The 26,945-nt window shown below is 34.8% G+C and overlaps 1 protein-coding gene across 5 annotated transcripts in view; it reads right to left on the minus strand.

Moving 5' to 3' along the window:
• Nucleotides 1-98: 98 nt before the first annotated feature.
• LOC123306453 (transcription factor kayak) overlaps nt 99-26,945 on the minus strand; it is a 54,636-nt gene continuing 27,789 nt past the window's right edge. For 2 of the 5 annotated variants that reach the window (XM_044888458.1, XM_044888459.1), the window contains exons 2-5: nt 3,378-3,543; nt 2,742-3,061; nt 2,256-2,661; nt 99-1,315 (exon numbers count right to left, since the gene is read on the minus strand). In XM_044888458.1, the coding sequence (XP_044744393.1) occupies nt 1,125-1,315; nt 2,256-2,661; nt 2,742-3,061; nt 3,378-3,543 (1,083 nt within the window). In that variant the 3' untranslated portion in view covers nt 99-1,124. Of the gene's footprint in view, nt 1,316-2,058; nt 2,183-2,255; nt 2,662-2,741; nt 3,062-3,377; nt 3,544-4,624; nt 4,905-26,945 lie in introns of those variants that run through there. The other 3 variants (XM_044888460.1, XR_006536914.1, XM_044888463.1) reach the window with 3 other exon arrangements.

A 26,945-nucleotide genomic window follows, 5' to 3' on the forward strand; every position in this document is an offset into this window, starting at 1 on the left:
AATTTGGAAAACTGTTTTAAATTTTTTTTATTTCTTCAACTCGAGTCATAACTCATCAGTTGTGTGTAGGATTATGTGATTGAAAATAAAAGATGGAAATAGATAAACATTTTATTCTTAAATTAGCATTGCATAAAATAAATACAAAAATTGTAGAACTACTATATAAAAATGACAGTTGATTACAAATAATGTAATCCATTTATTGCTCATATATTCATATAAAGTATTTTTTCAATATATATTAATATTCCTAATAATAATAACACAAATTCGCTTATTTGGAATAGAAGTATTTTTCTATTACAAAAATATATATCGTTTAGATCCTATAAACTATATAAAATTCATGGAGGGAATATTTTCGCATAAGTGAAAAATTTATATTACAAAAAAGGCATTTCATGGTAGCAAAATTATATCTGCATACAATATAGCAAACTAGCTTGAGCATCGGTATTACTTATCATTATTGAATGTTCCATGTTTAGTACTGGTAAACAAAATATGACTACTGAGGGAAAAATAAAATTACTAGCATAGAATTTATTGAATATTCATTATATGTTATAATAAATAATATGACACTACAAGATTGTTCATTGGAACAAAATAAATATTTTTGGTTTCGTTAATTACTAAACATGGCCGTTTTGGTAAAGTTGACACAAGTGTCAGTTTACGTGAGCACTCAAATTGTTTTAAAATGGCTTCGCAATGTGTCAAAAGGTGATCACATCCAATAATCAATTATGCAGAAAGTTATCATTCGAGAATTAAATGGTTATACCACTTAGAGCAATGTACAAGACACAGCAAAATGTCAAAGAAATTCAAAGAGTTGTCAAATACCAATATTCAATTTTCAAAATACTCTAACAACCTTTCCAATAAATTTCAATAGTAGTAAAGGTCTCCAAAAAACAGCAATATCCATAAATTGTAGAAAATCCTGAGTAACATTTAGTACCCATTCTGAACAACTTGAAAAAGTACTTTTAGAGCTATTTGGCGAAAGGATTCACACAAACCATCAAGTTAATGTTTCGTACAAACAAGAAACTAGATAAGTCCAATTATTCACAAATCATTGACTTTTGGCAAAATTACACTCTCCCTAAGGATTATAAGCTGACAAGCTTCGGTGGGTTACATGTATCAGGGGAGGTTACATCTGCAATACTAATTGGTAGATTCCGTTGTTGAATACTGCAGGTGGGTAAAGGGCCAGAAACCGGTGTGAGTCCGGTGCCCCCAACCATGAGCGAATCGAAATTGAATTGCATACCATTAGATGGAGTTGTTATCGACACTCCTACAAAGAAAAAGAGAAAATTAAAAAACTTTCTTTGGACAAAGCAAGTATGGACTAGACGGGGTGACTAGAAATGGGAGAGGTGTACAGAAGTACAACACCAACGGACAATTTTGAAGACTCATGGATAATTCGTCAAAAGAAGATATTCGACAATTTACTCCCATTTTTCAGAAGAGTGAAATTGAAAGAATATTTTGCCAATATTTAACTTCTGGAAACCTCTCCTGCATTTGGCAGAGTTAAATTCATCTCTTTAATCAATAATCTTCAATTATGAGTCGAATTTTCAATGTTGAAATGGAATTGAATCCTTTTAAAAGAGCATATTGTAAGAAATTTCTCGTATTTTTTATTCCAGTGTATGATTAATTCACTTTGGTCAGTCTTTTGGAAGAAGATCTCCATAATTTTGAAGTTCAATAATACAGATTATTATGTCAGCAACAGGTTTGATAATTATGCAACACAGCAGTTTCTGGGGTGGATCTAATCTAATTGTATTGATTTGCAGGAATTTTAATCGCATTAGTAAGTGTTAAATAATTGGCATTAGTAGTATTCAAATTTTTAAAACTTCTAACACGATCCATAAAGTTGCTTCCAAAATTTTCATGAATTGTCACCTTTTAATTCATCTTATTAATTTTGTTGTTATTCACACTATTCAGTCTCAAAAATTCTTATACACTGAAAATTTTGAATATTTCTTCATGCTCGTCATTCAAGAAAAGTTCAACAACTTACATAGTGCAAAACTGTTCAACTTATCCTCCGATATGTCTACTTTAATTAATATACATCATTATTTACACAATAATTTTAAAAATTGGCCCCTCATTTGCTTGTAACTTTCTCTTTTTGTTTCTGCAAATATCACACATAAATTTCAGCCATCACCAATAATTGTACATATAATAATCCCCAGGGTAAAATGTACCTGCAATCTCATCCATACTAGACTTCGGCGCTGTAGCGGCAACGTTAAGAGAATTCGGTCTACTGGGTTTGGATATCGGTACGGTGGAACTCAAGAGTGGAAGAGGAGCTCTTTGTTTGGCAGGAGATGGTATCGAAAATATGTCACTATCTAGTGTAACTGGAACGGGAGGTAGTTGATCGATAACTTCTATCTTGATTCGTTCTTGGTTTTGGTGTGGGTTCGGGTAACAATGCGTTGGGTTGTGAGGTTTGATTTCTGGCGGGCTGAGAGAACGTCTTTCCAGGCAACAATTCGTAGTGTTCAGATGGTTTTCAAGAAGGAATTCCAACTCGCGTTTCATCGATAAATATTCGTCGTATTCTTTCTGGAGGCTGGCTTTCTTAGCTTGGAGTTCTTCAGTTTCCTGAAAAAATTTATATTGTATAATGGTATTTTCTTCCTAGATACAACGTTTATATCCCAGTTGAATTTTTGGATACTTACTGCGATAAGACGATTTGTATGGTCCACCCGACGTTTTCTACACCTAGCAGCTGCAGCTTTATTTCTCTCCCTTCTGATCTTCCTCCTTTCTTCGTCTTCGGGACTGAGGGAAACGTCTTTAGTGGGCTTCCTGCCTCCCATGTTCCTTCTGGAACCTCCGGACAGATTGCTGGATTGATTGACTTTCTGTATAACCAATGGCGGTGTTGATCTAGTGTTGGAATCTGAGCTTGACTGAGACAATGAGCTGTGCCACAGATTTGGCGACTTGTTGTTTGAATATATGTCAATATCGTTCACCGAGACATACTGGTTGTTTCCTGGAAAAATGTTATCTTTTTAGAAATGTTCAATAGTAAAATTATTCGCTTATCTCGCTGAAAATAGCTGTAGAATCTGCAGAGATTCATTTTTCCAAAGTCAGCGAAATATTTCTGCTTTCATAAGTCCAAATCAAAATTTAAACCGGAGATAGTTAGCCCTATATTATTTAAGGCACATGACAAATCCCTCGATTTTACATGGAAAGTTGCGTTATTTGAAATAAAAATCGACCTGTTCGAGCATTTTTCCACAAAAATGTAGATAGCGAAGATATTAATTTTGGTCAACCTGGTTTTCGAAAAATCGTCTTACCTATTGCCTGAACCAGTGGCGGAACGAAACCTGCTTCGTTTTCATGTGACTCGGGTTTCGATTGTAATTCAATAAAGGTCTGCTCTATATTTCTTAAGGTAGTTGGGGTGAGGGTTGGGGTCGTGCGGGTTGGCACCCCTGAGTTGAGGCCTTCGAAAGCTATAAACTGCAAAGAATAAAAAATTTGATTAGTAAAATCACACATCCATATGGAGAAGAGGATATTGATCGATTGAGTTTGGTGAAGATAAGTCAGTCAACTTGGACGCATATCACATTCAGAAGATATTTGGGTTCACTGAAATGTCGTATATTCTTGGAAATAGTCAGAATGGAAAAAATACATAATTGAATAGGTACTTTAAATAATCAGCAGATTGCATCGTATGACGAAATTTATGATTTTATTGTTCCATAAATCCAAAAATTCAAGAGAATACTATGGATGTTATCGCACGATTTCATATAGTGGTTATTAGAAGAATTGTTGAAGAAATGTATAATAACATTTCTCTCCCCCACGTACGTATTTTCCCCCGTTTTTGAGTGAAATAATAAGGAAAGTTCTCTTTTCATAATAATCAATCTATCAACTGATTATTTTCACGTATTTCATTTAGGTTGTTCCTTCTCAGCTCGACTGACACTGCTATAATTCAACATTGACATTTCCAATGATTTCATAAGGAAAGCTTTTCCTTCAAGCTCATTAGGCAGACTATAAAACACCCACAGTAGACGTTGGAAGCAAATTAAGAATTAATATACCTTTTAAAGTAGTCGTTATAAGCGAGTATCAGAATCTCTAACATAACTTGCGTCTCAAATACAGCAATTTCAACGTATTGCACATATTAGGGACAAGGGCGTATGTAGCATTTTCTCTCTCGTGTTCTTTAGACATTACTTTTTTCGTCGTTTGATCTTTGCCGCTTCGTTTGGAGGTCTTTCCCACGACAAACTGCTTGCAGAACGCATTACGAATAAGTACATATTTATGAAGGAATAAGAAACTGAATATTGGTTAAATTCTTCGAATATTTTATAAAATTTTGTCTCGATGGAACTGAAATTTTGTTATTTGAAATGATTAATCAATTACGCACCAGAAACAAATGGAATAAGTTGTCGCTAAAATAATATAAACTTTTATGCCGGAAGATTTTTCAACAAAATTGAAAAAAAAATAAAATACCTTAAAAATGAAATTGGGAATAAAGATATTGAAAATATCACACACAACTGACCTGTTGGTAAAATAGCTCCTTCGCCAGAAAATTAGCGATTTCTTTCTGATCTAGGTAGGCCATCTCAATACTCGCGAAAAAAAAAATTACAAAAGCGAAAAATACCAACACAACAACAAATAAAAACGAGAAGCGGAAATATTAACAATAACAACAGTGTAAGTACTGATTTTCGAAAATCGTTTTGTTTACTACGATCGTAGTTCGTTCGTTCGATTAAAAAAAAAAAAATTAAAAGCAGAGCGACGTATCCCGAGGCTCAGCTAGTCGAAGAATGATCCTTGCTAGAGGAAATTTTGGTCGGTCGCCCACAGGAGTCTTTATTTAGATCTGGTTGGCTTTAAGTTTGCACTTTAACACGAATTTATTTATATCATTTCTGATTATTGTTTTGCATTCGCGTTACGGGTTTTATGCCGTCGTTTGGATTCGGACAAAAAGCGTGATTTTGGACACAGAAACCGGAAAATTGCACGTGTAGAGGACAGCGCCACTGACGGAGTGGCATGTGCGACATGAAATAAAAGAAGAAACAAAACAAAACAACGATGATCACAAGATAAAAATTATAATTCCACAAATAGATTTTTCAGGATAACTCAATGGGTATTCTGTGCATGAGTTGAATGAAGTGATATGAAAACAAAGACAGAATTTCATTCATTATTTTGAATAATTTTTCAGCTCGAATAAATACAAAACGCCATTTTTTATTAAGTAGGACTCCTTCCATTCAACAATCCTCTCACGCCTAAGGTGACAGGAAAAACAAGCATTAGGTTATCTATGAAAAGCATTATACGTAATTTTGACAATTGACGTTTGGGCACGTAGACATAGAAATACCAAACGTAGACTTCTAAATATGGTTTTCTTGATGTTTGGGCCTTGAGAGACATCTTTGTCACAGAATTTCAATCGAAATTTGAAGTGAAATATTATGAGAATCATTTTCCTAAGCACTTTTACCAAAGACGAATTGAATTAATGTATAGAAACGAGTTCAGTTGATCTGCGGTTTTTCTTCGGACATTAAAGTAGGTACCTCTATGATGCATCGTTTAAATTATTTCACTCGCAATATATCTTTCTAACGGACATGTCTACAATAAATCACAGCATTCGGTTAGGAAATCAGGTTATTTTTATATCAGGACGTCTCATAGATCTACAGTAAATATTCATTAAAACTTTTATTTTCGATTAGGTATAACGATAAAGTTGAGATCAGACGGAAATTCAATTGATCCGACATTCTATGGTAACGAGAAGCATAGACTAATAACATTATTAGTCTATGACGAGAATCAATCAAAAAAAACTTTGATGGTGTTCCACTATAATGTAAAGTAATAAACTTCCTCTCTCTACACTCCATTGATCCACGGTACTACCTATATTCAGGTCTAACCTGCGTGTATCTTTTTTTTTTAAATAATGTCGGCCTAGTTCTGAAGTTTCGATGTTTTAGTTTTAGTCATAGAACAAACGCAGCGGAGACATTAATGAACCAAGACACCCAAAACATAAGGAGCCGTGTTTATCCTTCTACTTCTAATAAGACGACGTGTAAGCGCCACTATACATATAAATAAGCCGGTTTCAGTATCATCAAACTGCGACACGTAATTAATCTGTACGCTTTCCGCGATTTTTTTTTTCTTGTCCCGACTCGCGAGCGAAGTCTCGCCATCTTTATTGCCCAGACTTCCGGTTCGGACGCCCTGGCATGCGGTCTTATCGGACCAAATTAACCAGAAGACGACGACGTTTAACGGGCGCCACCCCGAATGGCTCGTCCTCATCGAAAAAAAAAAGGCGAAACGGCGTCGATTTCGCGGGACGCCGATGCTGGCGACACTTGGGAGTTATTACGGGAAGACGCTCCGAAGGCGATCGACACAACAGGGAAAAAAGTAATTTTGCGTCACCGCTTTTCGAAAAGCAAAATTATCTTATTCGTTTGCAGAAATTCAGCGGAAGTTCATTCAACTATCACTGTCAGTCTAATATTTTTTCGATGACACTAGACCATAGAATTAGAATTTCCTGTGTGACTTTTCCTGCAATAAGTATTTTTCAAGTATTGAATAATAATCAATATTAATTTTCTATATTCGTTACCAAAAAAATGATTGACATTCATTACGCATAGATAACGCAGAAAAAACCGAAACGTAACCAATATCCAGAGAACATGTCATCTGAATTTTGTCCAATTTCTAATTCTATGCTGCAAAAACATTTGTCCACAAATGTTAATCGGAAGGAAGTTGTTTCTGTTATCTGTGATTGAGAAGATATATGACGTAATGAAACGGTTGATATGAAAATTGCCATTGATTTCACTGCATATAAATATTTATCTGCAAAATGATTTTAATAGAAGAATTGGCCACTTCATGCATTTTTTCAGCATTATTAATTCATCCCATTATTCTCCTGTACCAATTCTCATCATAATGCAAACCCCGATAAATACACAGAGAAATCGTAGACACCTGTCTCGTCGAAAATAGAGTAGCCAGATTATAGATTGGTAATCCCGGCGTAACAGTGTCGCCACTATACTTTTCGCAAGTCACTCGGAAGCTGGCTAATCGTCTCTCTAAATATATTATCTTATTTCCATCTTCTTGTTCCTGTACCTCGACATCGGAAAAACTATTGAGTAATACAGCCGGGATGAACTTTCCGAACGCCATTTGTCAAAGAGGACTATCACGACGATTTGGGTTGTTGCCAGCCGGTTGGCAACCTTGAATTAGAATTTTCTGGCTAATCAAGAACTGGATTATCACGAAGGCGCTGATACGAAAAATCACAGTCTGGTGGAACCCGTGAACGAATAATAAATTAATTTCTGTTCGAAAACGTTCTGTCCCCAGAATTGTCAGATAGTTTTAAAGATCTACAGCTGTTGATCAAAGATGGTTTGTCAGGTTGTTTAGGTTGGTAACTTCAATTGCAAATTTATAATCAGAAGAGTTTATTATCAGAAGTGAAACTTGAGGTCAGGAAGAGCAGGGAAGATTTCAACTGTCGTTAATTTTTGCACTCAGTCTAATAATGCAATTCAGGATTCTTGTAGCGAGAACAGCAATGACTGAACATTGATCTTCTGATCAAATTTTAAAACTGAGTTCATTTAACGATCAATATCAACTAAATTGGTAGGGCCTACGGACATAAAGCTGAATTCAGAACACCTTAGAAAGTGTTCATCTTTAAGCATCATGGACTTATTCAAAACACATTGAATTGAAGAGTAAAACTTCCTTCACACCGAAGCAATCGATCAGATATGATACAAATTGGCGGATGCGCCGGAGACCACTGCCTTTTCCTCGAAAGAGATCACATTAATTGGCTTCAAATCAGCACGCAACGTTTTGAAAAACATTTAGTCGACTCCAATGAACAAATTATGATGAAATATCACATACTGAGTGGCTACAACTGTCCGAATTTTCCTTCGAATCCAACCGTCTGTCTGAATATTTTGATGAAATCAACATCTGAAAATGGCACCTGCACCAAAACAAATACCCACTCCACCTCTGGCCAATATGAAATAACACCGAAATTTGTGGTTTTAGTTTCGAAATTAGGGATTTTTACCAGAACAACGATCGCATTGTGATCGCGTTTTTAAGGCAACGTTTCGTCGAGTTACGTAACCTCTGAGTGGGTCGAGAAAGCGGCATTCGTTGGAAGGTTTACCGTATCCGAGGTATGCGAAGCATTTCCGATTTAGGATGACTCATACCCTCCCAGGTTCGCGTCCAACGGTCAGGTGATGCCCGTAGCGAACCCTTCTCAGATCAGAGATGCGACGGAAACAGTGATGTACTAGGGGAAATTTTCAAAAGAGCATTGATAATCTTCACAATATTTTTTGCAATTATGTACACTTGAAAACGAAAAGCAGAACGTCTTATTTCAACAGGTGAAAAATAAAATTGGTCAACCAGAAATTGTTTAAACTGATAATTTCATATCGCGATGCAAAAAAACATTTTAATATAGAAAAACTATCTTCTAGAAATTGTTTAGTTCTATTATTTTTCGTATATTCATAGTTAGATGAGATTTGTTGAAAAAAGTGGAGTTGGATCATCCTACAAAGTTTCCATCAGATACCGGTGTGAACTTAGCAGCCACTTTCCAGCAGCCACTTCAGATCTAGCGGCCGTTTGACCAGTGGCGTCGGGTACTTTTTTTTCCCGTACTGTGCTTACTGAAATCGGTATTAGGTCTCGGAAATGAATGAATTCTTTCAAACCCAGAGTGTTTATTCATTAGAAGATGATAAATACTATTTGAAAGATTTTTTTATTCCAAGAATGTTGAAGTGTCAGTTCCAGCCATAAAATGGATATTCGAAATATAATCGAAAATAGGTCTAAAAAATGAATAAAGGGTTTGAAATTCGGTGTATGTATTTATAAACCCTCAAGGAACGATATTCCGAGAGATTTTTCATTTGCAGGACTTGAAAGGGTGAATTTCACCCCCTCTCCTCAGAGTCCACAAAATAATTCGTAAATAGGTCTCAAAAATGAATAAAGGGTTTGAAATTCGGTGTATGTATTCATAAACCCTGAAGGAACGATATTCCAAGAGCTTTTTCATTTGCAGGACTTGGAAGGGTGAATTTCACCCCTATTTCTAATAATAAAAAAAAAATCGAAAATAGGTCTCAAAAATGAATAAAGGGTTTGAAATTCGGTGTATGTATTCATAAACCCTCAAGGAACGATATTTCAAGAGGATTTTTCATTTGCAGGACTTGGAAGGGTGAATTTCACCCCCTCCTTTGGGAATCCACAGAATAAATCGAAAATAGGTCTAGAAAATGAATAAAGGGTTCGAAATTCGGTGTATGTATTCATAAACCCTCAAGGAACGATATTGAAAGAGCTTCTTCATTTGCAGGACTTGGAAGGGTGACTTTCACCCCTATTTCTAATAATAAAAAAAAAATCGAAAATAGGTCTCAAAAATGAATAAAGGGTTTGAAATTCGGTGTATGTATTTATGAACCCTCAAGGAACGATATTCCAAAAGATTTTTCATTTGCAGGACTTGGAAGGGTGAATTTCACCCCCTCCTTTGGGAATCCACAGAATAAATCGAAAATAGGTCTAGAAAATGAATAAAGGGTTCGAAATTCGGTGTATGTATTCATAAACCCTCAAGGAACGATATTCCAAGAGCTTTTTCATTTGCAGGACTTGGAAGGGTGAATTTCACCCCTATTTCTAATAATAAAAAAAAAATCGAAAATATGTCTCAAAAATGAATAAAGGGTTTGAAATTCGGTGTATGTATTTATAAACCCTCAAGGAACGATATTCCAAAAGATTTTTCATTTGCAGGACTTGGAAGGGTGAATTTCACCCCTATTTCTAATAATAAAAAAAAAATCGAAAATAGTTCTCAAAAATGAATAAAGGGTTTGAAATTCGGTTTATGTATTTATAAACCCTCAAGGAACGATATTCCAAGAGATTTTTCCTTTGCAGGACTTGGAAGGGTGAATTCCACCCCTATTTCTAATAATAAAAAAAACATCGAAAATAGGTCTCAAAAATGAATAAAGGGTTTGAAATTCGGTGTATGTATTTATAAACCCTCAAGGAACGATATTCCAAGAGCTTTTTAATTTGGAGGACTTGGAAGGGTGAATTTCACCCCCTCCTTTGGGAGTCCACAGAATAAATCGAAAATAGGTCTAGAAAATGAATAAAGGGTTCGAAATTCGGTGTATGTATTCATAAACCCTCAAGGAACGATATTCCAAGAGCTTTTTCATTTGCAGGACTTGGAAGGGTGAATTTCACCCCCTCTCCTCAGAGTCCACAAAATAATTCGAAAATAGGTCTAAAAAATGAATAAAGGGTTTGAAATTCGGTGCATGTATTTACGAACACTCAAGGAACGATATTCCAAGAGCTTTTTTATTTGCAGGACTTGGAAGGGTGAATTTCACCCCCTCCTTTGGGAGTCCACAGAATAAATCGAAAATAGGTCTAGAAAATGAATAAAGGGTTCGAAATTCGGTGTATGTATTCATAAACCCTCAAGGAACGATATTCCAAGAGCTTTTTCATTTGCAGGACTTGGAAGGGTGAATTTCACCCCCTCTCCTCAGAGTCCACAAAATAATTCGAAAATAGGTCTAAAAAATGAATAAAGGGTTTGAAATTCGGTGTATGTATGAATGAAAAATGAAAAATCATTACATTACATACACCGAATTTCAAACTCTTTATTCATTTTTAAGACCTATTTTCGATTTATTCTGTGGACTCTGAGGGGAGGGGGTAGAATTCACCCTTCCAAGTCCTGCAAATGAAAAGGCTCTTGGAATATGGTTCCTCGAGGGTTTATAAATACATACACCGAATTTCAAACCCTTTATTCATTTTTGAGACCTATTTACGAATTATTTTGTGGACTCTGAGGAGAGGGGGTGAAATTCATCCTTCCAAGTCCTGCAAATTAAAAAGCTCTTGGAATATCGTTCCTTGAGGGTTTATAAATACATACACCGAATTTCAAACCCTTTATTCATTTTTGAGACCTATTTTCGATGATTTTTTTATTATTAGAAATAGGGGTGAAATTCACCCTTCCAAGTCCTGCAAATGATAAATCTCTTGGAATATTGTTCCTTGAGGGTTTATAAATACATACACCGAATTTCAAACCCTTTATTCATTTTTAAGACCTATTTTCGATTTATTCTGTGGACTCTGAGGAGAGGGGGTGAAATTCACCCTTCCAAGTCCTGCAAATGAAAAATCTCTCGGAATATCGTTCCTTGAGGGTTTATGAATACATACACCGAATTTCAAACTCTTTATTCATTTTTAAGACCTATTTTCGATTTATTCTGTGGACTCTGAGGGGAGGGGGTAGAATTCACCCTTCCAAGTCCTGCAAATGAAAAGGCTCTTGGAATATGGTTCCTCGAGGGTTTATAAATACATACACCGAATTTCAAACCCTTTATTCATTTTTAAGACCTATTTTTGATTTTTTTCTGTGGACTACTCTGAGGGGAGGGGGTGAAATTCACCCTTCCAAGTCCTGCAAATGAAAAATCTTTTGGAAGATCTTTCCTTGAGGGTTTTTAAATACATACACCGAATTTCAAACCCTTTATTCATTTTTGAGACCTATTTTCGATTTTTTTTTTATTATTAGAAATAGGGGTGAAATTCACCCTTCCAAGTCCTGCAAATGAAAAAGCTCTTGGAATATCGTTCCTTGAGGGTTTATGAATACATACACCGAATTTCAAACCCTTTATTCATTTTTTAGACCTATTTTCGAATTATTTTGTGGACTCTGAGGAGAGGGGGTGAAATTCACCCTTCCAAGTCCTGCAAATGAAAAAGCTCTTGGAATATCGTTCCTTGAGGGTTTATGAATACATACACCGAATTTCAAACCCTTTATTCATTTTTGAGACCTATTTACGAATTATTTTGTGGACTCTGAGGAGAGGGGGTGAAATTCACCCTTTCAAGTCCTGCAAATGAAAAATCTCTCGGAATATCGTTCCTTGAGGGTTTATAAATACATACACCGAATTTCAAACCCTTTATTCATTTTTTAGACCTATTTTCGATTATATTTCGAATATCCATTTTATGGCTGGAACTGACACTTCAACATTCTTGGAATAAAAAATCTTTCAAATAGTATTTATCATCTTCTAATGAATAAACACTCTGGGTTTGAAAGAATTCATTCATTTCCGAGACCTAATACCGATTTCAGTAAGCACAGTACGCGAAAAAAAAAGTATCCGACGCCACTGGTCAAACGGCCGCTAGATCTGAAGTGGCTGCTGGAAAGTGGCTGCTAAGTTCACACCGGTCCATCAGATCCATTTGATGGAAAAATTTGAGGGGTGAAAGATAAAATCTTATATTTCCAAAACTGCTGATGACAGACTCCCAAAATCAGAAGTATTCATTGCTTGAAATATAAAGGGTGTTCCATAAACATTGCGAACAAATTCAAGATATTAATATCCGAGTTTTTTGGAGTCGGAAGAGTCCTGTAGGTCTTTGTCCGGAAATGCTTCGTTTTCAAGATACAGGGCGTTACATGTTTCATGTTTTCCAAATTAATAACGACACATTCAACGTAAGTTGGAAACAAAGCACTTCTGGACAAATAAAAGTCCTAGAGGATCTTTCCGACTCAAAATAACTCAGTGGACAATATTCTGAATCTGTTCACAAAGTTTATTAAACATGAATCTACTTCACATCATTCTTCTCACAACGAAAGAGAATCATTTAGAAATTTGAGTGGCCACAAGTGACCACGAAGAGGTTGAATGCTTTTTGAAGGTGTAATGTTTTTTCATAAAGTGAAAGTTGAAAATATCCGACCATCTTGGATATAATGAATGTAGGTATAAAATCTGCAGAATTTCTGTGATTTCTCGGTTCTGCCCAGCGTGCAATTGACTACGGTCCTGATCAATCTAGATGTCGGAGGTTTTTCTCCATCACCTTATTCCCTGGTACCACAAGCGCATTTTAAGGTCACCCGCAAGGCTACTATACATTTTCAAACGACTCGGGCGATTCCCAGAACATCTTAGTCATCGAAGAATGCGGCATTTTATGAATGAAATAAAGTGTATGATGACGGTAATAAAATCTCGGGACTCGATCGCTTGGAAATTGGATGCAGGCTCCATTACCGAGCAAAAACTGGCACAAGTGTGTATGTGTTTCCATGTATACCTATCATTATATAATTATTATTCACGATAATGTTTCCTTGAAAACAGTAGGTTATTTCGTTCCACTACCGTGTGTCAAATTTACGGGTTTGAATAGGTAACTCGAAAACCGCAAACGTTATCTGAGTTATTAGCAAAAATTGAGATTTTCACTATTTCCGAAAGTTCTCCTAACTTTTTTGTCTTTGAAGTTACAGATCTGAAAGTTGAACCTTCTACAGGCATTTTTATACGTAGCATCTACTGACGAATGGTTTTTTTCCAATTCAAAAATAACAAATTCAATAAAAGTTTGCATTTGAAGAACAAAAGTTTGCCTAATAATTTTTTAGAGCTCGTCAGTGGATTCTTCGTAGAAAAGTGCCTGTGAAAGGTTCAAGTTTCAGATCTGTAACTGCAAAGATAAAAAAGTTATGAAAACTTTTCGAAATCGTCAAAACCTCCAAATTTTTTTGCTTATAACTCGAAAACGACGAATTATAGGAGGCTGCGGTTTAAACCATTCTTTGTTTGTCTGAAATAGATCACAGAAATGTGTTATCGGTGGATCACTAGATTTTGTGACATATTATTTGTGCGAAATTGTAAATTGAGAACCAATTCATTAGTATATGTATTTTTGATGTGCAATCCAAATTTGCTCTCGGAAAAACCATAGAACGGACGCATAGAATGTTATTGAGCAAAAAACGTTAAGAATACCAAAAATTCGCCATTTCGACACCAGAAATCTAAATAATAAGAATAGCCCCCACTGCATATTTGTGGGGAATTTCTCGTCTAAACGAAACACAAAAAGCGGCATAATACCTACGAATCCACTTTCTTTGCGACAGTTTCAAAAGAATTGGGAAAAAAGATCCTTCAAACGATATCGTTGTCGGTCGCTTGCATCCATTTTCTCAAACATATACTCTTTCGACCCCCTGTAGAGTTGAAGGGTCTTTTTATGAATGACCACCGGGTTACAGTGAAAAAATCAAGACAACGTTGTAAAACTTGGCGCCACTATTCATCTACGACTTCCGTTCAGGTAATTTTTTTGGTTTCATGAATGAAATCAAAATGACAATACGTCATAAATATTTTTTTGAAATTTCTGGCACAGTTTTCTGTTGTTTTCAAATTCCTCGGAATATTAAGAAACAAAATTGAACCGAATGAGAATAGAAATTATTCATTCCTAAATTTACAACCATCAAAATCGAGCTTAGTCAAATGCTGAGAGTACCATCGACAAATGGTGGGTATTGAATTTTCATACGAAGTTTCATCGGGTTATTTATCTGAATAAAGAAATATTCATCCTAGCATTGGATAGATAGATCTTTTAATTGGTTTTTTGATATTTTCATGAATGAAAAGTTAACTATGAAAATTTCAGGGACTTCAAGTTGTACATACAGACTGTTTCATAAACACTGCAAATGAATGCAGAATATTGTTCTCTGAATTATTTCGAGTCGGAAGGGTTGTTTACGTCTTTGTCCGGAAATGCTTCGTTTCCAAGGTACAGGGCGTAGACCAAACATATAAAGAATTCCATATTTTCTAAACGATATTCTTGAAGGAGATTAGGTAAAAATGAATACCTCATTAAGGTGATTATTTCACGTTGAATACTTCGTCTTCGGCAACTACAGTGGCGTGCGTACTGGCATTCACTTTCTTGTTTTTGAAAAAAGTAGTATGTAATACAGTGCTTTTTTCCAAAATTAATTTCATTTCTACAATTCTTGTCAATGTAGAACAAACTCGAGTAAACAATCGAACAATGAATTTTCTTGCATCAAAAAGCTTTTCAAATTGCAATTGCAAATTGTTGTTGAAAACGTTTCGAAAATATAGAGGATTTTGAACTTTATTTGGAAAATATGTAATATTGGAAACGAACCATTTTCGGACAAAGGCCTACAGGATTTTGCGACTCTAAATTTTCCGACTATCTTGAATTTGTTCGCAATGTTTATGAAACACCCTGAATACCTACTTTTTTTTCGGTTCCAAAAGTTCATGAATGAAAACCAGAAAGAATCAAATACCCAATTTTATACGAAGACATTTCCCCCTGTCCTGATTTTCAAGTCCTCCATCATGATGTGACCTAAATTTGTATTAATAGTTGAATTTAATTGATCAACTGAATAAAATTATGCACAAATAAAAAAATTTCGAGCAATGATTGAATAGTTCAATAAGCAGATTCAGAAACGAGATTTAAAATAAAAAATCAAATAATACTGTTTCAATGACTTAAGTTTTATCAACTCAAAAAAATTCAATATTATTGTAATTCAAAAAATATAGAACGGTGTAGTTTTTACTAGGTATGATGCTAAAGTTTGAAAATATGTCATATTTATGTAATAAAATATTGAAGGATTCCGTCAGCTTACTGCCAAAACCAGATAAGTAACATTTTGTTAGTTTTGTGTAAATGAGGATTGAAAAAGTTTCTTTCTACAATAAAACAACAACATGAACACCTTTAATAAGTGGAAAAATATCACAGATTGTTGTTCTATGAACATAATCAATACCCGAAATCAGAAAAAAACTAATTAACAAAAGTTGGTAATGCAACACGAACACAAAAAATGTTAAAAAATGTACTTATCTTGTTTTGGCATTAAACCGACGATTTTTATACTTAAATTAAGAACGTTAAGATCAAACATCTCTCTTGCAGCATTCTGCTCACCCTCAAGTAATCCATATCCATATTCATGTTACTATTCATGTGGCAGCACTCCATCACTCAAACTAGAACTGACCTTAGAAACTAACAGAACCTCAGCAATACTTCTTTAAGACTAAAGTTTTTAATCAAATGACACCCGGTAATATACCGGCTAAGGGACGGCCATGAAAACAAAATTATTTCTCCATTTAACGGACACTACAGACCTTTTGTGTAGATCCTTCGTAATGATACCGACTGTCAAAATTTCTCGAAAGTAAATTACGGACCATTCTGTGTGAATAGATTTCGAGTTTTGTAAGAATAAGAAATTATAGAGAATTGGCAGAATTACCTGAGATAAACCTTTTGTAAATTGATGTACTTATTTATTAGATACATTGAGAAAAATAGAGTTCGAAGAAGGTACCTACACGACAAATAACATTCACAATATAACGTATGAAATTGAAAAGGAAAAACATCGGGTAAAACTGTTTGTCTTTACTCGATGAAGATGAAGGAACCTCCATTATAGTTTAAAACTCATTCTTGAAGTGATTTATGGAGGATTAAAATTTTGATAGAGCTTTAAATTATAACAGACTTTCCTGAAACTGGCGATAAAGGGTTGAACCGTCATTTGTCTAGTATAGGTTCATCCTGGATAACGCCGTTGCCACAACTAATATCAATTAATATCACAAAAATGCCGAAAGTGATTGAAACAGAGAAAAGATAGGGATTCAGGAGAAGCTATATAGAATTCAGGTCCGCTCATTCAAATAGTAGGTAATCCTGATATTTTAATATCTACAATTAGGTATAGGTCCTTTCGTTTGCATAAAAAGTGTAGCACTTTTGTACACTCGATTTTAGTATTCGTTTGCTGATTGAATTTACACCAGTGTAGAGTAGGTGTAGTTTATCTACATCTCCTTTTTACTATGTGTAGATAAACTACACTTCCTCTACACTGGTGTAAATCAAATCGAGTGTAGAAAAGTGCTACACTTTTTATGCAAACGAATGGACCTTATATCAGACGGTATCGAACATATTCAATGTAAGTGAATTCATATAATGTTTCATCTGAATCTAAACGACTTATATTTCAGCTGAATGTTTCCATAATTTGAAAGATTGTGAATGGAGAGGATGACAAAGAATTTCTTTCTATTGGGAAACCCAAAGTGGTGGCATTTGAGAATTTTATTTTATGGTGAACGAATGTGGAAAGTTACTACGTACAGGATTTTCGATAAATCTCATCGTAGAATAATATCCAGAAGATTAATTTTTCTATTTTTCCTTTGACTTGTCCCATACATTGTAAATGTCTTAAGGGAACAATAAATATATAATTATTGTCATTATGTTATATTAAAAATAAACAGCCATAAATACGAGCCATTGTCCTATTAATTGTTAATTCATGTGAAATTTTTGTTTAAAGGTGAAGTTCCTCTTGCCTTGAAACTTCCTTCAATTCTTTTGACTTCTATTGATGCAAGATGGTTTTTGTTGAAGAATTTAACATTCTTGAAATTATCTGTTAATTCCTTCGGGAGATACCCATTCCCAACCATTGCATCATATGTATTTCATCTTCGGGTTAATATTTTTGAAATCTACGACTGATGTAACGTATTCAAACTTTAGCAAAAGAAGATAACGAACATTAACTGTCCTGAAGCTAGTGCATATTATGATATTATACTGATGTCTTGTATTTTCCATGCAAATAACTGGATTTGCTATGCCTTCAATCAGTTTGTAGAAACGTCAATTATGTTCGTCATATATTTTCCGAAGAGATTCGACATTGTGATAAAGTACGTAATAACAGAAACTTTTACGTAGAACGGGCAACATAGCGTTGATTTAAAACCCAAAAATGTTTTGACAAGCGTCATAACCTCATATTTTCGTACTATACAGAGTGAAATGTGTCAAATTTTCATGGCCAACCGACTGCTAAAATAAAAGTGAATGGAGTATAATTACTGATACTTCTACGTAGAACGGACAACATAGCGCTGATTTCTTCTTCTTCCTTTAACTATGTCCACGGCTGCTTAGGCCATTCAGACAAATTTCCACCACATTAGCCTCATGAGCCTGCTGCTAAGCAGATCTTGTTAATTAAAATACTCAATCGGATTTCATATATAAATTTTTATATAGAACTTTTTTTGTGGTCTGAATAAAAATAGAGGTATCGAGGTATCGATGGTAAGAAATAAAGGACCTAATAAACATGAGAAAAAAATTTTAAGAAATAAAATAAGTTAACTTGCTATACCTACCATTTTCATAATTTAATGTTTGAACATGAAAGGAATTCAATCAAAACTTTAATAGTGGAAATTTCATTACGAAAAAAGCAATGATATATGTATATTAATGGGAAGGGGGTCATTTCTCGCTGATTTAAAACCACTGAACTAAAGTTCAATGTTTAAAACCGAAAAATGTTTTGACAAGCGTCATAACCCCCACATTTTTGTGCTATACAGAATGCAATGTGTCAAATTTCCATGGTCAACCGAGTGCGAAATATAAATAGAGTAGAATTCTTTATTATTTTTCTCTCAATATATCTTTTTGTCCATCGATTTCAATCACAATCAAGTTCTTTACATTTATAGAGGCGATTTCGAAATATAACTTCATATGGGAAGAATCGACTGATGATCTCATTTCCACAAACCGCACTTCTAATCCGGTACAAATATCTAGCTTCCAGAGTTCGGCATCTCCGTTATAGCCGTAGATAAAACGAAACCTTTTGTTTGATCGTGTTCCGAAAATGGCAAATTCCTTTGTTTGTCCGATAGTTCAAGAATTACTGGATTTATTATATCTCATTCAACGTGGTGGCATTCCGTAGTATGAGCCGATGGCCGTGGATGTTTTTCCTTTCTTGTAACAAATACTTTTACTACGTAGATTCTCATATAAATAACCGTGGAAACGATCCGAGCCAGATGAAATTCCCACATTTATTGGAAAATTCAAGGATTTACTCCGATTCGTATTTGCGCTAACGCTCCTTTTATTGGTTTTTGAAGATAGGATCATTATCGGATCGAAATTATGGATTGAAATTTCATACCAGCCGATTTGGTTGTTGTAACTTTGGAACTTGGCGTTCGCGAGTCGGCAGATTATTTTGTTTACTTTCAGATATGGAAAAAATCTCCACTTTCGATAGTAACCTATAATGGTTGAGCTTGCGTTGATATTTACCATAGGAAATTCCACTCCTTGAACAGAAAATCTAGGTTTTTCCATGTTCATACATTCATGGAGTAAAGGAGTAGTGATTATACAACTACAATTGAAGTTAGAACTAAAATTAAATCTCATCACAATCAAAGCCAAACTTTTAATCTGTTTCAGGGTGAGTCTTTGGCTCATAAGAATATTTTAACAGTACATTCTTGAGGTTAAAAGAAACACTTTCTTCCTATACCATTTTTTCAGAATAGGTTCGGTTCAAAAGATACACGATGTTGAAAAACCATAAAAGAAATTTATTTTTAGTTCTATCCCACAAACGGTTTTATCGAATGAAATGAATTTCGGAATATAGTTTTTCATTCATTTGATGAATCTTTCCCGATCACAAGATATCACCTACGTCTTCCAGTTTTCTCATTATGACCATTACGTATCATAAAATTATCAAAAATTACAGAACCCAACTCTTGGAACTAAGTTGGACGCTATTTAATGAATATTTGAACGTGCATGTTGTACAATAAAAGTATTCTTCATATTTTCTCGTATAATGCGCAGTTTTCGAGTAATTATATGTTTAAAAATTGAAAATTGGCTGATTACAACTCTGTTTAAAAGATCCACAGATGTGTAGTTTCACAGATTGAGCTAGTTATGAAAACTATATATTTTTATCAGAGCCGAATCGGAAAAAAATGGTATAGAAAAAAAGTGTTTCTTTTGACCTTAAGAATCTACTGTTAAAATACGAGTCAAAAACTCACCCTGTATACTTTTCATAAGTTGACTTCTTTCTTACTTAAATAAAGTCACAAGTATCCTTCATAATGAAGAAATTGCAAGATCTGGGTGGAATTTTGTGCTCGGAGAAGATTCATTGAAATGAGAATTTGATATTTGGTGTAACTTGAGATACCCTTAAAGAATAGTCATAAAAAAATTTACGATGACTCCTTATATCAAAAAAATTATCTTTGATTTACCCACTGAATTTACTTTGGTATTTATTGCATATTTTATTTTCCGATTGCCAAATAAAGAATGAAGAAATTATACACAGAAAAAGGAGCTGGAAATGAATTATTAGGTCAATTATATGCCCCATTGAATGTGAAAAAAACAATGCATCTTTCCAATAGATCATTGACATAACTGGACAAATAGATATAACCATTCCCCATCATTATTTAACTGGAAAGTAATAAGATTACCTCTCTTATTTGAAATGAAATAAAAATATCGCCTGGCAAATAAAACTTGGAGGATTTTTTACGCCTGAACTCTGAATTATGTATCCGACGTGTCTGTACAAATATTGACCGAATATCCATCGAAGATAAGGGATAAAGGGCGTAGACGGAATTCAGGGGATAACCCTGAAAACTTCCGTTGTTCGGGATTCGAACAGATAGAAACGCTTCTCTTCGGTTAAATTCGAAAAATCACCGGATCTCCCGCTTACATCCTGTCTGTGACATGAAAGAATTATCTTACGGCACTTTCAGAATAAACAAAATAGAAGACGCTCCTTCTGCATGCTTTCTTCGGAATTGTGTATTTGGTATTTCTTCAATTTTCATGAAAAACAACAAATTAAAAAAAAAACTAAAAATTTGGCTTCACTCAGTTACTCTACCTGAATTAGATCTACTTAAATTGTTCGAGTAGGTGAATGAAAAGGAGATACAAATGAAAATTTCCCAATTTTGAAACAAATATTTCAATTTATTTCAAGAAATCTGAATTCGGAGAAAATATAGGATGCCATTCAAACTCCATAGAGAAAATGAACATAGATTTGTGTAATTTTCTGTGAAAGGTAAAATGTTTGCCATTTCTTGTTCAGATTTGTTACAATTTGAACTTAGACTTTTTTCATACATACTATGATGCTTCAAAAAATTATGAGATGAGCAAAACCTAATCCAGGTTCTGATCTAATTTTGGATTTTCTCTGCCTTCTGACACCCCTGATGTAGAATCTCATGAATATTCATCAGGCATATCACAATTGTTTAAACTAAACACTTGATAGGCTGGGGATTTCCCCCACGTTTAAATCCTTACATTTTCATCGACGCTAAACGCTCGCATTAAAAAACTTTTAATCTGAAATTGATAAAATCCTAATCTCATCATAAACGAGTTCCTACGTAACAACAACCCAACCGGAAATTCAAATAGTCTGCAGCCTCCCCCATTCGCGAATGCCGCGCAAAAATAAAAACAATCGTAATCAACTCCAATTAAAAGGACATCAGGAATGTCATTATGTCCAATTCGGCGCGAAAAAAACAAAAACAACAATTTCATGATCATCAAAACCTACATTACAAGTTGAAGGTCGGGAGTCTAACCTTTAAACTTGGAAAAATCCTATCTGGCACACAAGACAAAGAGGAGAACAAGAAGAAGGGGTAATCCAATTACAAACACAACACAAACACATCACACGTTACAAAGGATCATAGAATACTGTCATAGTGCCGGGAAGCGAATTGTTGGAATTGTTCGGTCGCTGTCAGATACTGATAACTCACATGACTTGACGTCACGGTAATTCCACAAAAAGAGAGGTACGACGATGAAAGAAGAAGGACGACGCAGTCAAGAAAGCCGCACGAGCCGATTGGTCGCCGGCGTATCTGTTTACCGATTACACCACGTTGCGTTTATTGTGATTTTCGAAACGATAGCGATGTTGTCGGGTTTAAAAAATATTTGCAGATCCAAAATTGACCCCCTTTCGCCATGAAAATCAGAAGAAAATTTCAAAGTTACTGTGTTAACAAAATTTTTTTGGTGCACCCCTGTATATCAAGGGTAGGTGGGTTATTTTTTGTATTACAATCTAGTCGAGTGGGGTGTCTGTGCATAGGTTTTTTCGATTTGAAAATACACAATTGGGCTTGATTGCGAATTGAAAAAAAAATTTTGAAAAAAAATGAACAAATCTTTTTGATAGAAGTTAGATCAACTCACCTGAGAGAAAAAATTGCTTTAAATTGCTTGTGGGCGATTATGAGACCATAATGAAATTTCAGAATTTTCGCTGGTGGATTGAAAAAGTTTAAGGGAAATAAAACATAGGGAACTCAATCGAAAGGGAAAAATTTGAGAAGAGCAGGGAGCTTTTGATATACATAGAAGATAAAACAGTTGGTTTTAGATTTTAGTTCTAAGTTATCATTTTGTTGGTTGTTACAGAGAAGAATAAATGGAGTAGATTGAGTTTAGAGAGAGTTTCGTGCATAAAAAGGACGTTGAATACATGTTTCCTAATTAATATTAAGTGTTTTATTGATATAAGCGAAATATATTACAAAACTTTTTATGATCCTTCGAGCCGGATCGCCGCCTATCATAAATTCGGGAAATCGAAATAATCGTGACAACTTCGCACGCCGCCTAACCCACTACTTGTCGCAACTTGTTGATTGGTAAATCAACGTGGTCTAGGTCCGGAGAGATTTTCGAGTTGTCGTGCACGATCCCAGCAGAGTTCTAGACGTAGCAGACGACGACTACGACGTTGGCCCATAGAAATCATATTATATATTATTACTCTAGAATGCTAATCCAGTAGTAAGAAATGCGGCGAAAAATTGACAGTGGTCGTTAATACGAATGCGCATCATTAGTTTATTTTCTAGTAGAATGTTGCCGAGTTTCTGAATATTCTGTCTATCGAATCTTATGAAGAGGGGACAATTCATGTTACGAAGGTATGTCGGACAACAACGCGTTTTCTGTCAGTCATTTGATTTTTCACTGTTGCACGATCTGCTCGGAGGTAAGGAGTTTTAAGTCACATTTTCTGAAATGTACTTGTGTACTTGTCTATCATATTAAAAATAATAAATGCAAAAAAAAATTCAAAACTTGAATGAATTATCGAGTTCCACTGATAGCGAATTCCATTGATGGTATATAGTAGTATTGCACTAGATCAGGATCAAAGATTATAGAGACTACTCTATAATCTTTGATCAGGATATTTCAAAATTGTTGCACGGAGTTTATAATATGCACCCAATGCTTAGGTACCTGTTTATCTGATCGAATCTGGGATAATATCGCATTGCATTGGTGATATTAAGTTAAGATCTTCTGGAATTTTTGTTGTGAGTTCCAAATATTTAGTAAGCACCAGTTGTTACCATGAAATTCGCTATAAAACTCCAATCTTCAGCCAATTCACGGTTTGGTCAAACAATCAATGAATACTCAATAATATCTCTATCCACAAATTTAGATTTGGACTTATAACACGTCACCTCCGAGATCCCGATATATTTTCAATGAAACCTGCAACAACATTGTACTGATTTTCTAAAACAAAGCATATATTAACACAATAAGTCATCCATGCATGTGTTCAATACCGACAAGAAGTCCCGTATGAATCGAAAAATAAGTTCTTTTACCGAATGAAATATGTTTATTTCTCATTTATACCAAATAAACAATTCGACTGACATAAGGTAGGAAAGTCTAGGCAACGTTCGAGTTGAAATAAACTAATGGCGCGCCGTCGCCTTAACGACAACTGTCAATTTTTCGCCGCATTTCTTACTACTGGATTAGCATTCTAGAGTAAGTATATATATTATGATTTCTGTGCGTTGGCCGCACGTCGTAGTCTGGGGCAACGTTTGGGGACCGCATCCAACGGTACCAGGGACAACCCAGTACCTCTAGGTGGTTTAGACAAGACAAGACTCGCGGGTACTAATTGGGTTGCCCGAGAGAATGTCATTTTTTTGCATTTAGATCGGTTGGCGGAGATTGTTCGAGTAATCGGTATTGAAAATATGAACGATTGTTCGATTAGGGCGCTCTTGAACCGTCGACATTCACGCAAGTGTGATAATATTGCATCAACAAATTCAGTCACGATCGACCATAGAAATGAGACGCAGAATTTCATCAAATCCCTGGAAAAGTTTCATCACACCACGAAAGATGATTCCACGAGTATTTTCCCTGAAAAATATAGGTAATTTCATCGACTCCCCCATCTACTTTAGTGGGAAAACTTGAAGGACAGGAGATTCAGCTTTTCGAGTCGATTTACCTCAAAAACCCTTAATAAAATTAATTTAATGAATACCGAAGCCTTAAACACTACTCCTCGCTGTCGATGAATTGAATCGACACTACCCACCCCTGTCTGGGATCTGCGCTAACTTCACTTCTATCAAACTGACCACTGACGTATATTTGTTTACATTCAAGTAATAATTTATTTTTGAAAATTTATACTAGAACGCATTTTCACATTGAAATGAAACTACACCTATCGTCACTGCGCTTTCAATTAAGAAAAAAATGTTGATTTAAGGGTCTGTTTGTATTCATCCCGATGAATAATGCAAATAAATGTTAACTTCTGGATTAATTGCAGTTGCAACGACCTCAAGTGGGCTGTGGAATTTTGACGGTCAATGTCCGGTGCCTTAACGTGGCGCTTAGTTTGTACCAACAATCATTCGCAGAGGGGAAGTACCTATGTAAACATCTCAATAACATTAACCTTCAGCGTAAACATTTTCAGGAAAATTCTTAGCATATTTTTGCATAATCCGAAACGCTAACTTGATAGTCAATCAAATTTGGAGGATAAACACAATGTTCATCGAAGAAGCTACGCATCACTTTCAAGCACAAAATATCAACATTCAAAACAGCGTAGGCTACTTATTTGACGACGAATTTATTTGAAATGTCGATAAATGGCAATCGCACAAAATGGCACAAAATCATGTATCACTTTGAGTCATAGACATATAGTCTCTATGTCTATGCTTTGAGTATATATTCTATGATCAGACAGTAAAGTGACAGCACCTGACATTGTTACACAAAAATGAGAGTCTATGTCTCTATGTCTGTGGCATAGATGAACACTGACTGGTCGTCAGTTTGGCCCATAGACATAGACTATGTCTATGGTACTAGTTTGTACCAGCAATAATTCTCCTATAATTTTTTCAGATCATTGCCAAAGATTTTATGCAGCAACAATAATGTAGGTATTATCGTCAGTTAACATTTTTTGCCCCATATCATATTTTCGAACCGAAATGTTCGTAAGAATAAAGGTCGACCATTACCTCTGTTCCAATATGTAATTTTTCCGACTTGTTTTTATGGCGTTTGTAAATTGAGGTAGGGTTATGAACCGAGTAGGTAACAAACCCATACCATGCCCACACTGTCCGGAGTACAAGGAATCATTTACATTCAAAAGGCAATTATCTCTTCACGGTGATAAATAAGACGAATGCTCGTACATCCTCTATGTTATACAAAGAAAATGCGAGATCGCGTTACAAAGGTAAACCCGTGTTTAAAGAAACGAACTGGAATTTTGTTGGGGGTCAACGAAATTATACTTTTTTATTTTAGTGGTGTTGGACGGGTTGATGCACGCTGATATTTATTGCTAATTTCATGCTTGTAGCTGAAAATGGAGGAATTTTACAACGCTTGAAAGATCACATGTCAAGTATTCGAGTAATGAACACGTTCCTGAAAATCGAAAATTTTCAAAAGAAAGTATTGTTTGTTGGTTCACGAGTTATATCAATCAATTAACTTTTGGAATCTAGCCTGAAAACAAAATTATTATTACTAAACCCTCTAAAATCTCAGTTTTCATTCGAAGAAATTTACCTAAAATTAAAATAGTACTGAACTTAATTCAACTCTAAAATGTAATAACAACAAAAAATTAGGGGTTAAAATATAGTAGTGCTTGAAAGGCACTATCTATTTTATCATAAATACCTGTATCATAACTTTGAAGCCAGTGCTTAAAATTATTTCAGATCAGGATAATGTAACTTTTATTGGTTTTGCCACCTAACAGCCTGTTAAATATGGTTTTGATCCTGAGATTTATTGTGATTTTTATAATAGAAAAAGTAATATGATATCTGTGATAATGTTGATGCCAGACTAGTGAAATTCGAAATACGAATTGCCAACATTATACTTGTTTCAACTCCTCTCTAGTCTAGCATAAATACATCAATGTTTCATGATATGGAAATAAGATAATGAACACATACAAGTTGTTCTTTCCTCTCTACGCAGAATATTTACAAGAATCCCTCCACGTATTTCCTTGTTATCTACCAGTTTTTATAGCTCGTACAATGTATCCTCTGTTTTATCTGGTTTTATCTTCTAAAACCTCCCACTGATACACCCATGTAAGTTTTAACGGCATAATTATCTAGGACCATGGAAGGAACACTATGGGTTGAAAAGTCTTAGAATAATCTTTTAAGTAGCTAAGCTTGGAAGCAACCACTTAAAAAGATACCCCTATTGATGTAGACAGGTATAGATTTCAATCAGTGTGAGTTCATTTGAGAATGCACTCAAGGGTTGTAAATGTTGTAATCCAAACGCAAATGGGTACTTAGTTAACGTTTCTATTCATCGTTTGATCCAGAATAAATTAGGGGGTATAACGAGTTAACGACTGATATTCATTCTTGATCTTGATAAAACAAAAGAGGATTTTTTTGTCAATTTCATACACAACAGAAGGCCTGGGCATAAAAAAGCAAGTTAATTTATTTACAGTTCAAAAAATCGATTCTAGT

Source organism: Coccinella septempunctata, chromosome 2, assembly GCF_907165205.1.
Source record: "Coccinella septempunctata chromosome 2, icCocSept1.1, whole genome shotgun sequence".
NCBI classification, from domain to species: domain Eukaryota; kingdom Metazoa; phylum Arthropoda; class Insecta; order Coleoptera; family Coccinellidae; genus Coccinella; species Coccinella septempunctata.